This window comes from Hippopotamus amphibius, chromosome 10 (assembly GCF_030028045.1).
Source record: "Hippopotamus amphibius kiboko isolate mHipAmp2 chromosome 10, mHipAmp2.hap2, whole genome shotgun sequence".
Classification (NCBI taxonomy): domain Eukaryota; kingdom Metazoa; phylum Chordata; class Mammalia; order Artiodactyla; family Hippopotamidae; genus Hippopotamus; species Hippopotamus amphibius.
The window spans coordinates 106,691,216-106,706,912 of record NC_080195.1 but is presented as its reverse complement, the minus strand read 5'-3'; the positions used below and the strand labels follow the sequence as shown (position 1 = coordinate 106,706,912).

The 15,697-nt window shown below is 38.7% G+C and overlaps 2 protein-coding genes across 3 annotated transcripts in view; both read right to left on the bottom strand.

The window, feature by feature from the left end:
• Window positions 1–15,697, bottom strand: part of MRPS6 (mitochondrial ribosomal protein S6) — a 65,848-nt gene that overhangs the window by 27,244 nt on the left and 22,907 nt on the right. The window lies entirely within an intron of this gene.
• SLC5A3 (solute carrier family 5 member 3) overlaps window positions 1,985–15,697 on the bottom strand; it is a 36,911-nt gene continuing 23,198 nt past the window's right edge. Inside the window, exon 2 of one of the 2 annotated variants that reach the window (XM_057696465.1) lies at window positions 1,985–13,786. In XM_057696465.1, coding sequence (XP_057552448.1) covers window positions 11,291–13,447 — 2,157 coding nt within the window. In that variant the 5' untranslated portion in view covers window positions 13,448–13,786 and the 3' untranslated portion in view covers window positions 1,985–11,290. The remainder of the gene's footprint in view (window positions 13,787–15,697) is intronic. The other variant, XM_057696464.1, reaches the window with a different exon arrangement.

The window sequence follows — 15,697 nt, the reverse complement described above, 5'->3', positions numbered from 1 at the left end:
TTGGAAGATAAAATGCAGACACACCTCTAGAAAGTCCAAAAAGACAAAGATGAAAATTAAAAGACTGTATGAAACAAACCAGACCAGTCCAGATCGTCCAAGAGGTGAACAAAAGAGGTTCTAAAAGAGGAGAAAAACTATCCCCAAACTGAAGGACATGGGGTTGACAAATTGAAAGAGGCCACTGAGGGCCAGTACAAGTGAAAGAAAAGCTTTCTTCACAGCACATGATCATGAAGTTTTAAAACACAGGGATCAGAAGCTAGAGAAAAATGGTCTTATGCTTACACATTTCTGAAGGAAAATACTTCCCAATCCAGAATTCTGTATTCAGCCAAACTTGTAAATGAATGAGAATAAAAATATTTTTAGACATGCAAAAGCATTGTAAAGTTGAAAAAAATGAGTAAACGTGTCAGTATGATCAGATTTCTTGCTGTTGGAGAAGGGAGATACGAACATAGAAGGGGAGGCTAAAAAGAAACCTCTGGCGCTGGTTTAGAATTGGAGGCATCAGTAGATGTGTTCATGAATTTCCTAATTCTGTACACTGACCATGCGTACCTCTGTAAGAATAAGCACGCCCAGACCCCGCTTTCTAAATGCCATACTCTACTCAATGCCGGATTCTGAATGGGGCAACGTACAAGATGAGCCTGGAACAGTTGTGCTGGAAAATAAGGCAGTACTCAAAAAACGATGGGAACGTGCCACAGAGGACACACACTAGCCTGAAGGGAGACCTGCTAGCTAAACCTTAAAACATGTGAGCAAAATACTGACAGTAATGAATTACAAACCACCATATAAGATAATACATGGGTTCAAACTGACAAATAAATGGGGAAAAGGGGAAACTCTTGATTTCAGTATAGTTAAAAAAAAAAAGTTAGAAAAATCACTGTTTTACACTGCCATAGTAATAACTTACTCAGGCAAGAATTAGCAATGGATGCTAAAACTAGGGGTTCAAGTCTGATGAGGAATAAGTTATTTACATAAACTCTAATTCTCTCCCCACAATTTACTTATTACCAAAGGGGAAAATGTTAACTAGACAGTGGAGAGACCTGGTAGGTACCACCTCAATCAAGTATCAAAATAAATGTCAACAATAACGAGAGAACACATCACACGCCTTCCAACGTGAGGCTTTGAGGGCATGTTATTGCTTATGTTGTAGTCCTGCCAAAAATGCCTCCTGTGAATCAAATCATGGGGAAACAGCCCTAAATAGGAGTGGGATTCACAAAATGACTGGTCTCTAAACTTCAAACATACCAATACCAACACCACAAAAGACAGAAAGAACAGCTGAGGAACTATTTCAGACTAAAGGAGACAGACACAAAAGCTAAATGCAGGGAACTGGTTTCTGAACTTAAAAAAGTTGCTATAAAAGAACATTATTGAAACAGCAACATCTGAATAAAGGCTTTAGATTAAAATACTGTGCCACTGTTACCTTCCAGATTTTGATAATTATATTGTGATTATGTGGGTGATTATCCTTGCCTTAAGAAATATGCCCCTGAGTACTTGGAGAGTAAAGGGGAAGGTTGTCTGCAACTTGTGTTTTCAAATGGTTGAGGACAGTGTCTGATGAGAGACTGACAAGGCAACTATGGCAAAACGTTTACTACTATGAACCTGGATGAGAATGATTCCTGGGTTCTTCATACTATTCTTACAACTTTCCTAGAATTTAGAATTATTTCAAAATTATTATTTTTTTATTATTGGAATATAATTGCTTTACACTCTTGTACCAGTTTTTGAGGTACACCAAAGTGAATCATCTGTATTTATACACATATCCCCATATTCCCTCCCTCCCTCGACTCCCCCCCACCCTCCCCATCCCGGCCCTCTAAGGCATCACCCATCATCTAGTTGATCTCCCTTTGTTATACAGCAACGTCTCAATGCTACCTATTTTACAGTTGGTGGAATATATATGTCTATGCTACTCTCTCACTTAGAAGTGAAAAAATTAAGAATATTTTTATTTACTCAGTGTTTTATATACAACTCAATTTTTGGTCGAGATTTGCGAGCCCATGTTTACCAAGGTAAAGAATGGCAATAATTGGTAGGGGAAACCCACTGGAACGCTTCATGAGCCAGCAGTAAAGGAACTGAGATACAATCTCTGGAGGGCAGACGTGTTCATACTGAAAATACTTAGCCACAGAAGTGTAAATTTTTCATTTTATTCAAAGTTGGTACAGAAGTGCTAACATTTCCATAAAATAATTACTGTACTTCAGTTACAGGACAAAATACCACAGAAAGGAATATATTTTGCAAGAAATGTAGTTCATCTTAAGTTTCCAAATACTTTTAAAGGCTAATGCAGCAGCTGGCAAAATAACACATAATACACAAAGAACAGTGTATTTTACAGAGTCAGTAATGAAAACTGACAGCTCTTTAGCAGATTTGCTTCATTTTTTTTTTCATTTTTAAAGAATAACACTTTGAAAAACACATTAAACCAAGATCATACATGTCTACAATTTAAAAAATCAGATTGTATACAATAGGTTAGAATAGTCAAGTTAGAATTGTCATGTATGGTTAACAATCCTAAATCTACAACTTCAATTGTATTCCTTTCAATATGGAAGCAACCTGGTTTACACCAAACTCTACTTTCTGCTTGCAACTAAAACACTGTACAATGAGATGGACCTGATCACTCAAACCTAAAAAAAAACACAAAAAACAAACGAAACTGTGGACAATGACGGGTACCCTGGAAATCAGTTTACAATTCAAAACACTCACCGATAACTTCATTTAAAATCACATTTGGTCTACAATGCATAACTGACAAAACAATCCATGTATACAATACACACCCCCAGTGCACAGACTGGTCTCTCACAGAACATTTGAACAGAGCTAAAGAGGCAAGACACTGGGAAAAACATTTTTCAATGTAGACATCTTTTAAAAATGCATTAATACTTATATATCAAAATTACTAGATAAAAGCAGCAGTACTCTGCTGACATTTGGCTTAAAAATAAAGGAATGAATGAAGCAATTTCACAGGATATTAGAAAAGGAATTGGTTTTCTTCTTGAAGAAGACTACTAACTTTTGCACAGCAACTATTTTTGATATCCACCTTATCAAAAAAGAAAAACAAAAAAGCACTGAGAAGCATACCATAGTTCATGTGTGATTGCCAACATTAAGTCCAGGCAACGGAAAATAGGATGTCCAAGCAAAGAATGGGTAAATCCTCACTTTATTTCCGAACTCTGTTGGCAATCTATAAACTCAAGCAATATTGGTGGGGGAAGCAGGGCAACAGATTCCATACCATCACCTGACACTAATGTAATATGTTATTATTTAAAACCAAAATAAAGGTTTTGCACTTTAACAACCCCACAGAGAAGTCCATGAGCAAAAGACTTGTTGATCTGTTTGCCACTCAAAAGTTAGAGATCTCACAGTGAAATTAGAAAATTCTAGTTATACATATTTACATCACTAGCACTATTTTCACCTAGACTAATTAAAGCAATTTTCCATGGAATTACAGATGAAAGATATTCACCTATAGAAGCCAAAGGAATCTTCAAAAGCATCCTTTAAGTTCTTAAAAACTATTTTAAATTTTAAAAAAAAATTTAAAGGTACAGAACACATTCTACAGAGGACTAACAAGTTATTACTGCTTTGCCTTACCACATATTGCTAAGCCAAAGATATCCCTCAAACCTCTCCTTCCTCCTGCATTTCTGGTACTCCGCTCCCCTAATCCCACCAGAGCCAACGTTTTACATTCTTAAAAAATGCTGTAGGTACACACCTGGCAACTTTTTGCTAGAGGGGGGACTCTCTCCCTCAAAGTGTTCAGGTTAATTCTTCTAAAACATGTTCCATTAGTCTACACCAGCTTTAATCTTCACTCCATGTGTTATTAAAGTTGATTATCCCTAAGAAGATAAAAATACAAAACAGAGGAGAGCAAGAACGAAGGTAGTCACTCCTCTCCATTCTGAGAGTTCTTTCTGTCTTCTGACATATGGGCAAAATCCAAGACAGAGGTATTTATTCACTGTTTATAATCAGGGACTGTTCAGGCGAAGAAAGTGAGGAGTAACATAAGGGCAATGTCAAGTGCAAGAAAACACACTGTTTTCTTCTTTCACGTGCACATTCACAGATTTCATCTAATCTAGTCTGGAAGAGGGTAGTGAGACAGGCAGAAGAATCCTTTAGAGTCTTACAACCACTGTGAAGAGCGAAGCAGTATATCTGACAGATCCGTCTCAATGAGTCTGATGCTTGTAACACTAGGATCAAATTCTGCTCTAGTCAAATGAAGTGCAGTCAAGCATATGAAAAAATAACTTCATTACGGTTAGATTAAACTTACACAAAGATTAAAGATTAGCATTTGTCCTACTGAAACGTAAGACTTCTCCATGTTTTCAGGGTACTATTAATGGGAGGTAAAATTTCCTAAAGATTTATGACTAAAAAAAAAAAAAAAATCCAATGGCTCTACACCTTAAAGTGAAAGTTTGTCAAAATGTTCCATCCCCCAAAAACCTAGAAGTCTGTCCCTGTTTTTCAAGTTCCAGATTGCAGGAAAGAGCCCACAGATCCCATTTTAGCTAGTAAACCCCCAATACAATTGCAGCATTCTTGACATTGGCATTCTCTCCTCCACCAAAGTAGTACAAACGTCCTCAGATTAGTACACTGAATTCCTTGTGATTTAGGACCCTCACTGTCTAGGGTTTTCAATACTGCAGTCCTCATCCTGACAACTCCAGAGACAAACCCATGGCGGGCTTTTTATGCCTGGCACTTGTGGGACACTGAGGATACTGTTAGCCTTGTGCTTTCTCCACGTGGAGTTACACACACGAGGGAACGTGGTTTTGTGCTTTCTATGGACATTTACTTTAAGCTTTTTCCTTATCATGGAACGTGAAACTGTTGTCACGTTTATGTTCTCAGATATGCCTATCCAATCTACACTGGAAAGTGATAGAGTTAAAATATACTCACAGAAAAAGTAACCTTAAATTTTTAATTAAGGATATAAAAGAAACAAACACAGACGAATAAATAACATTTAAGCTGCAACACAAACCAGACCTACCTGGTTCCTTGAATCTAAATAAAGGCTGCATATAAAGTATGTAAATATAAATGTATTTCCTTCACTAGTTATAACAATATTTAAAAAGAGGAACTGTAACAAATAAGAGTTATCTATCAAGAAAGGGAAAGGTGTGAATTAGCAGATTCAATATTGGCAACCAGAAGGCACTAATCAAAACATAAATTTCAGAAGCTGATTATGCTATGGAATACCCTACAGAGTGGCCTTTGCCAACTGGGGATTTCAATAACACAGAGAGCAATGAGCTTAATTTCAGTTTCCAACTACCACAACAAAAAAGTGAGTTATCAAGGAACATTCCACTTACAGAGGTATAGGCTACAATAATATATTGGAAAACTATCCAGACTAGTTTGTCCAGAGGCAATAAAAAAAAGTAAACACTCCTTTATCCAGCAGCACTAGGGTACAAGGTGAATTTACCAAGATAAATATGTCTCCAATAAAGGTGTGGTTATCTACTGCCAACTTGTGCTGTTGTCGAAATCACTGAAAAACGTGTTTCCCTCATTGACAGAGCTCACTCACTGTAAACTGTCTTGAACTGGGGTGGGGGGCTCCATTATCCTGGGCAACAATTATAATACAGTGCTCCTCTGAACAGAGCAAAGCACTGCTCCTACACTAACAAGAATCTGAGCCCACTGTGCTTTGTCTTGACTTATCAGTCCAGCATCCCTCTCTCCAAACACACTGTAAATCCAGGTAACCAAACCAAACTTTAACAGTCATTACACAAATTAAGGTTATCGGTTTAAGTAAAGTCTCAGACTACGGTCCTCCCCGAAAACGTAAAGTGCACGAGATGAGTAATGATACAGACACAGCAAATCTTTTTTGTTTACTTCTGAGTAAAAGACTATATGCCAATGGTTAAGGCTGTTAGTTACCAGATAAATGGGGTGCTTAACCCAAAACAAAAAGCTAAATCCTATCTTTTATAAAGGATTTGAGATGGAAACAGAAACATAAATTACATCAATTCTCATAACATTCTTTTAAAGGTGAATCAGTAGTTTAAAGCCTCATTCCCAGCACTGGAGAGAGAAGTTTAAATAAAAACATTTATATGACAACATGAATAATGGTGTGGGACTCAGCGCTGGCAAAGTCTATCAATTATTTTGAACCTTAGCTAAATTCTGTTCAGGAGTCAAAGTAACTGAATAGCTACTCTTCCAACAGAGGTGCGAGTCTGACAAAAAGAACATACCAAATTAAGAGAAGTTACTTTAATGGAGAAAAAGGAGTTTGCTGCCCTGAGTTAAGTCAACCAAGGAAACCAAGTGTAGTGATCAAAAGATTACTTCTTATGTAATCCAGCTTCATACCTAACTAGGATTTTGGTAACCCCAAAAGGGTTTCTCTATATGCCAACTGACTAGTTCCAACGTTTTACCTTTAATTACTTCAAGAACAAGACTTTTTGGCATCAGAACAAACTCCATTCCTCTCTATACTGTGATACCATCACGTCAAACGGACTGGTGTGAATTTTAGCTATTCCTGCTTCCTAATTTTTGAAAATTGAGTTGAGAATAAAATAGTGATGAATTATTAACTTTCATTACTAGTGAACACAAAGTCTGAGAAAATAATTCTTGAGAACTAACAGTTTAAGCTAATAGAAATTTAGTATATTTAAACACAACTACATTGAGTGAATCACTTTTTGGATCCAAGCCTTCAAATCTGGGGCAAAGCAGCACTTTTGCACACGATGGCAATAAGCCTGAAAGTGAATTAAGCTGATGAAAGATCAAAATAGGAATCTGATAAGTGTTGAAAGAAAGAATAGGTGAATAATTAAAGCAATGTGAAGGAAGACAAAGGGGAAAACCAGTCTCTCTGAATGGTAGGTAGGCATACACACAAACAGGACTATATTCTATTTGTAAAGTCTGCTCAGGCTAATGTCAACATTAAAATGACTTAAGCAATTTAATACCTGGCTAATGAGAAATCTTATGAATACTGAAGCCTAAAAGCATTTTTTTCTACTAAAGTATCATTATCAAATATCAGTCATTTTAACCTCAAATATGTTCATAAACTCATACTTTACAATATTTAACATCAAACCAAGGTTTAATAAGCTGGATCTTACTCACTGGTACCCTAATCTATATGCAGAGAGGTTTAAACTAGCCGAAAGCAAAGATGCCTCAAGTTCCAGAGTTCAATGAATAGGGTTCTACATCTAACACGTTTTAAGCTAATTTTCTCTTTTATCAACTTGTTAAGTCTGCATCACCCAGGTACATCTCAGCATCTAAGTAGTTTTTCTGACTTCTGAAGAAAATTTTGTCCTGACAAGTCTCTGTAGTCATGTAATTTAACAGCAATGGTCTTTATACATCTCTCAACCCAAACTCAGGAAATGGTGAGTGTCACTATTAGATACCCATGAGGTCATTTTCAGCCATCATACCTCAGATGAAAATGACACGGGGGAGTAAAGTATAAGCAAAGCAAGTAAGCCGAATACTGCCAAGTGGGAACATTAATGGGGCTAACCTTTCAATAGCTAATAATATAGCAGGTCTGTAGGGTGGTAAAGAATAAGAATAACCCATATGCTACATTAAATGACATCTAGAGAGAGGGGGGAAGATACACACACACACCCTACAGGGAAGACGGCAATGGACTGCAAAAGGTAGAGACTTCAAGGTTCTAATCACCCTGGACAAGACTTGCAACCCCCACTTGGCCTCAGGTTAGAGAACTGAGTAATAACCTTCCCACTCAATTCTTAAAAGGTGAAGTTTCATGAAGTGATGGCCTGACGTACCATCCCCAAGAGCTAGGGCTTTGTGACCCAGGCCAGCCTCTTCTTGCAAAAAGACAATGGATCCTTTGAGCCAAGTGAAAAAGAAGCCTTGGGAGATCAGATCTGCTGGATTTAGTAGGCCACAGGACACAGCACCATTGCTACTGCTTGATGCTTCTCTAACCAAAAGATAAGAGTGACAACCTCACCAGGAAAGAAACGCTGGGGAAGAAGAGAGGCTCAGCTGTTTCAAAAGCCACTTACTATCTTAGGGTGAGAGAACAAAATATTCTTAGATAAACAGGGAAATTAAAGGTCCCACAAAGGAACCAATAATCATTCTGCATGTCAGGGTAATAAGCTCTTCTCATCAGATCTTGAGACTAAGATTGCCTGAGAGGACAAAAAGCTAAGAACTGGGGATACCATTAAGAGCAGGTAAAACAATATTTTTCTCCACCTTTGAACACCAGTGTCCTCGCTTTATTTTGACTCTTAGCTAACTATTTTAGTCAATCACTCTTAGCCAACTCTGAACCTCAGCTTGAGCCAATATGAAAATATATACATGTTAATGTCTAGGTATCGATGTCATCATTTAGGACCCATTTAGTTTGTGTAAAGTATGACTATTTTGCTAGCTTTAAGACAGACCATGTATCATTCCATGAACATTCTAATGAAATACAGACTGAAGAACGGTCCCCTGAAATGAAGTTGCAATCAGGAATTCACATACTTATCCAAGCACATTATCTATTACTGGGAAGCAATAAGAAGGGCAAGCTTCAGGGACTTCAGTCTAAATAAAGTGATGTTTATACTGGCAAGAATAAACAACCCTAATGGATATGCTAATAATCATTCCTTATTTACAAACACTAGTCCTCTAAACTTGACCTACTGCTATATACACACGAATAGACACAGGATGATGTATTTTATGTATCATACTAAGACAACAGCAGAGAGAAGGTAGGGGATGCTAATACCCCAAACTATTATGAGTCAACATTAAATAAAGGCAGAGGGGGAATCCACATAAACACCACCTATTCATTTATGCTTTTAATAGAAGGGGTAAAAAGGCCGCTCAGCCAAATGTCAATCCTCACTGCTGAGTTACACAGCAAGGTGTTCAGAGTCAAAGAAAAATTTTCACTCTGACAACTTAATGTCAATTTGAAAAATCTAAGATCCTGTTCTTTCCCCAAATACCAAAAGGCTGTCTCAAAGGAAGAACAGTTCCGTTGAGAAAAGAGGAGGACAAACCGTGAGTCCAGATCTGGACACCTGGTTTTCTGCTCTCTCCAACAGACTTTGTAACCTTGGACGTGTTACAGCCTCAGCCTCCACATAAGAAAAGGATGGTCCTTATTTTTATTTGGCCCCCAGCTTATAAACCTTAAGAATGAAACTGAGAAAAAAATTCCACAAGGCACTCTAATACGCTCTCAGAGATCATACTCTTCATACATGAATTATTTTTTTCACCTACAGACTCAGTCCAACAGAAAACCTCCTGGAGATGGGAAGACATGATGCTGCCTGATAATTTCTAAAATCAACTTTGAACTAATCAAGTCCATCATAATGAAACTAGTTTATAAATACAAAAAATTTAAAGTCATTAGGACTGAGTTTTGATTCAAAATCTACAAAAGTATCTAAAAAAGTAATAATTTTCCCCTAAAGAATAAAGGTTAATAAAATCATGCAATTTAAAAAATATCAGAGATTACAGAAAAGTCAAAGAAAGTAGATACACAGTTAGTTTCCTTCATTTGTCATGGAGGAAAAAGGACAGCACACACAAAGAGCTACCTAATCTGTAGAGCTCTTCTCAAACGTCTTTTGTACCCTGTCCTCATGAAGGGGAATCAGCCTGTGAAAAATGGATTCTCTTTCAGGAAGGTTGTAACTGGGCACCAAGCCGTGTCAAGACAGAGGGTCCTACAATTAACACAAGTCCTCTAACCTCTTCCATGAGACACACTACTAAACCTATACGAGTCCTTGTTCATGGCACCTCTTGAATGTGCTGTCCATTCTACAGAAAGACCACACTCACCATCCACCAGTGGCAAAGCATACACTCTTGAGTTTTCTGTTATCAATGGTCAATTTGCACTGAAATATCCTCATGCTCTAAGCCACTGTAACTTTTTAAACAAAAATGTAGAGGCTGTGTACAGATGGCAAGTCTTTTGAAACAAAAGTATATTGGGGGGGGGGGGGGACTCATCAAGGATACAATAGCATCTGAGAATTAAATTTTCACTCTAAAAACTCAACCTCAATATATCATGATCTAATCAAGTAGGGCAACCCAGCACAAAGGCAGAGTTCATTCTTCAAATTTCTGCATATATCTTCCAAACGGATCCTCTTGGGAAGGTACCTGGCTAATAAAGAATGTTACCAAATGACAAGAACAAAGCTAGAAAATTAATGGAGTATGAGTAATCATCTGTTCAGCTTAGCTGATCAAACACTGCTTAGGGGATGCTGATTTCCAAACTATATAAACAATTTTAATTTGGTCAGTAAATTTAGGGATTATCAGCAATGTTTACTTCATTTTCTCCCCATAATCATTTACAATACAATTATGACATACAACTTTATAAAGACAGACTTGGTGGTCAATTGAGTAGAGTTCATTTAAACTTCAAAGTAGCAAAAAAAGAAAAAAACAACTGGGACAAACTTTTTCCCAACATTCCATATACTGGTGGTACAAGAATAGCTACAGGAAAACATTCTTCTTCCTTTCTTTCAGCATTCAGAATCCACAGGCTCATGCTAACAAAACGAACCTGGCAAAGGAACCGGCCCTGAAACAAGCACCCCACAAGCACATGTTAGATTTTCAGTACATAATTGATTACACAATGTCTACAAATGCGGTTTTTTTAAAATGGGAGTAGGGATTACAGAGACAGAGAAAAAATTTTAAAATGAGCAAGTCTTCTACTTCAGGGTAAGAAGGCCTACCAAGATTTGGCAGTGGAGACAGTATATTTTATTCGTGATATCTCAGCATATATTCTGCTCTAAGTGCTCTATGAGAATAATTGGTCTCTCCTTACTTTGGTATGGAAAATTTTAAACCACATTTGCACAATTCAGTCTTTGTTAAACAAGTTTTACTTCATTTAGGTTGAAAATTTACTTTTATCCATCTCTGGGAAAATAAAGTCTTGCAAATAGATGATTTTTCTGCTAAGTAAAATTTGGCTAAAACCTACAGCGTAAACAATGCCTGAGAGATGCAACAGTTACATAAGTTTTTTGTTTTTGTTTTTTTCAAAGACCAGTATTTTCTTAAGTTAGTGTCTCATCATATCCTTAAAAGTTCATAAGGAAAAATAAACAAACATGAAAATTCCAAGTGAACACACAGCAAAAAGTCCAATATTTAGTATTAGTTTAACTTGCGGAGTTTCTTCCAACATTTGTAAACAAACAGCCTCCTCCTCCATCAGGTCTCTGAGACTCCTCTTGCTGAGGCTCTTACTTTTAAAGCCACAGAACCAATCTATGAACTTCCAGTACCGGCCTCCATCCTCTGTTTCTTTCTTTCTCTCCTTCTCACCCATGAGAGCCGCTTGCCCATTGGAATAAGCATCTACAGGTGTTTCTGCCTCCGAATGACCTAAGGAAGCCACGGGGTTGCCCTCCTCTCTGCAGGTCACCAACAGATTAACATCTTCGGGCTGCAGGCCCTTGATGCTATCTTCAGATTTCCCATTGGGAATGACGTGGTTGATGGCCTCACTATTCTCACTGCATCTCAGAATGCTCTTCTCTTGCATTTTGTACGGTTCATCTTTCGGGGAGCAGCTCTCTTTCACCACCAGGCTCTTCTTAGACCAAAAGGTGGTGGTCCGAATCTGCTCCTTCGTAGGAGGTGGCGTGAGAAGGCTAACAATTACAGTAATGAGTCCTGTGACCCAAAATAACACTGTGGCCACATACATGTAATGGATGTCTTTGATGAAGCCTGGCCTGGTATCAGGTTGGTCACATTCTGGGGCGCGGTAGGCAAAGGCCAGCGTCAAACGGACTGCTCCAAGAACAAAGCCAGCCATTCCACCATAGAAAGCCCCTTGTTCATTGCAGCGCTTCCAGAAAATTGCCAGAAGGAACAGGGCTGCAACTGGAGGCGTCAGGTAATCTGCTACCTCCTGAATGTAAAGGTACATCTGGCCTCCTTGCATCTCCACGATGATGGGCACCCACGCAATGCTGATCACCACCATAAAAGCCACAAATATCCTGCCCACAATCATCAGCTCCCGGGAGCTCGCACTCTTGCGGATGAGCTTGTACACATCGAGGGTGAATATGGTACTGGCGCTGTTAAAGATCGAGTCCAAGTCACTCATCAGAGCCGCAATCATCACCGCCATCATCAAGCCCCGGAGGCCCACAGGAACCAGCTTCATCACCAGGCGCGGGTAAGCGATATTAGAGCACCCAGCTCTGCTTCCACACACGTGCATGCAGTGCTCTGGGTTGATGCAAGCTATATCATCAGCAAACAGTATCCTGGAAATCATTCCTGGGACAACTATGATAAACATTGGCAGAAGCTTCAAGAAGCCAGCCATCAGAGTAGAGCCTTTGGCATGAGCAATGTTTTTAGCCGCTAGGACCCTCTGCACGATGACTTGGTCAGCACACCAGTACCACACGGAAGCTGGGGTCTGCCCAAGAATGAATCCAGGCCAAGGAACATCTTCATCTGTTGGGTTCCGCAACATTTTCAGTGCATCTTTCTTAGGGTGGACATTACAAGAATTTGTGTTGGAAAGGTTGTATGTCAACAAGATGGAAGTGACATTGGGTGAGGCCAACATGTACCTTCTCTTAACTTCCTCAAACCCACCAATCTCCATCATGCTAATAACCATAAGCGTGAGCGCCCCAACGATCATGAGCAGAGCCTGGAGGGTGTCTGTGTAGATCACCGCCACGAGGCCTCCGGTGACGGTCAGCAAGGCAGTCATGCCAATGAGCAGGATGACAGACACGTACAGGTTCCAACCCAAAGACTCCTGGATAAAGAGGGCGCCCGAATACAGGTCCACTGAGAGCTTGGTGAAGATATAGAGAATCAGAGACAACGCTGCAAAATAGACCTGAATCCTATGGCCACCGAATCGCTTGGACAAGTATTCAGGCATGGTGTATACCCCCGACCGGATGTAAATCGGGATGAAAACCCATCCCAGAAGTTGCAAAAGCAGTAAGGCATTGAACTCCCACGCGCCCACTGCAAATCCACTCGCAGCTCCAGATCCTGCGAGCCCAATGAAGTGCTCGCTCCCGATATTGCTCACAAAGAGAGAGGCACCGATCGCCACCCAGGTCATAGAGCGCCCCGCCAGGAAGTAGCCACTCACGGTGCTTCTATTAGATTTCCACATGGCAAAAAAGCCAATGCCCATGACCAGGATAAAATACAGGGCCACTATGGCAATGTCTGCTGTCTCCAGCACAGCCCTCATTTTGGTAACTTTGCGAATAAAAGTGTCCAGTGACAGAAGTGTCCGACTTTTTATTTACTCATTAGTAACCCCAGCCAAGTCTGCAAACCATACGTGAACTGGACTACACAGAGCAACACAGCAGGTCAAAGTCTTTGTCCTTTGGTTTGCTGTCTTGATGGTGGTGGTTGTGATAAACTTTGAAGGAGACAGTTTAAATTTTCCTCCGCTTCTTAATTGGGATTGAGAACTTAGCTCGTACTCTTAATCCACTCTCCACAAGACCATCAGCATTTACTCAGGTGCTGGAGGAGAAATTCTGAGTTGCAGCTAAGTCTAGTGAAGCCTACTGTACCAACCCTGCAAGGCAGCAAAGACAAAAGACAAAGATTGAATTAGAGGAGGGGCTCACCAAGCCATGAGGAAACTTTCAGTCTAGCAAAACGGCGCAACAAGACATTACAAAAAGAAAAAGAAAAAAAAAACTTTTAAAATATATGTACTTTAGTTCCACAGGAAACTATCACATCTGATGCTTAAAGTCAGGGAGAATATTTATCATTTTGAACTCAGAACAAAAATTCATCGACCTAATTAAGTGGCCTAACTTCTCTGGCAACTAAGAACTGCCCGCCATGACACTGCCCTTTCTTGTCTCACTGTGGTTTTCTCAGACTGGAAAGGCAGCAAGGTCTTAAAGCACCTTAAAGAGAGGGGAAAAACACTAATTATCCATAATAAATAGGGGCACCAAAATGAATCTTCAAACACTGTGAATCCTAAGAGTAATGTATTTTATAGCCAGTTAGGGTCCTGGATAGAACCGGTATTTACTAGGTATTATCATCTACCTCCAAACATAATACCAAATATTGCTTAGTCTGTGTGGACTACTGTTACAAAATGTTCCTAAATTCCTACTACAAATGTACATCTGTGCTAGTCAGCATACATTAACCTAGAAATTGTGACATGACTCCTGCCCTAAAGGGAAACAAGATGTTCCACACAAAAAACTAGGAACATATAACTTACAAACAACCCTAAAATTTTACTCTGCTAGCGAGAAGGAAGACATTGAAAAAAAGATTTTTTTACTGTTAGAGAAAGTAATCTCCTTTCCTTCACTTTCATCAGGCATTATTTCCAAGAGAACCTCTGAGAGGATAAAGGCATTGACTCAAGGTTTGATTCTGCTGAATAATTTTTCCTATGAATGCTTTCTAGTTGAAGGGTATACAAAGCAAGGAGAGGAGGGAGAAGAAGAAAAATTTTCTGGAAGACTGAAAAATAACATTAGTATTATTATTACATCTTCCAAACCTAAACAAAACAGATATCTATAAACCATTAGATAATAAATTATCTTCAATAAGTCAATCAAATTTTTTCAGTCCTAGATTAAGAAAATCATTGAAAAACAGACATTTAAATTCACCTAAAATTGAGTTTTATGACGGGTTTTCTCCTGGAAAAAAGAGACAAATTCTGAATCTTCAAAGTTAATTATAATTGGCGTTGAAAGGTCAATATGAAAAACATTGTTATTCAACCTAATGCCTTCCACATGATAGCCCCTGTAGTGGGAGCCTTCTGAGATATGGCAACCTCAGAGTGAAATGTTTTTCTATGCTTGACAAAGCAGATGCTTTTTGATGAATCTAGATATTTTCCTTTAAAAATCAGTAGCAAACTTATTAAGTCCTATAAATGACACTAAAAGCCACCTCTTTTCAAAATAGACCACAGTACTAAACATTTAACAACACACCTCTCACTGATAAGGAAAAGAGAGGGAAATGATGCTTAAAGATAAAAGCTCTACTGAATTAGGTTATTAGGTCTAATTAATAATGCTGCCATGTAGAAATGTCTTAAACCCATCTTTATGCCTTTGTTAAGCATAAAGCACTACAACAATTACACTAAAAAAAAAAAAAACTGACTAAAATCCTTCCTCCTAAAAGCCAGTGTCAATAATGACTGGTATGCAGAAAGAGAACAACAAATATCATATATTAACATATATGTGGAATATAGAAAAATGGTACAAATCAACCAGTTTGCAAGGCAGAAATAGACACACAGATGTAGAGAACAAACACAGGGACACCAAGTGGGGAAAGTGGAGGGGGGGTGAATTGGGAGATTGGGATACCAAATTGTACACTCTAAATATATGCCGTTTATGGTATGTGAACTGTATCTCAATAAAGCTCTTTAAAAAAAAAATAATGACTGGCATGAGTAAAACTGCCCCACACAAAATAC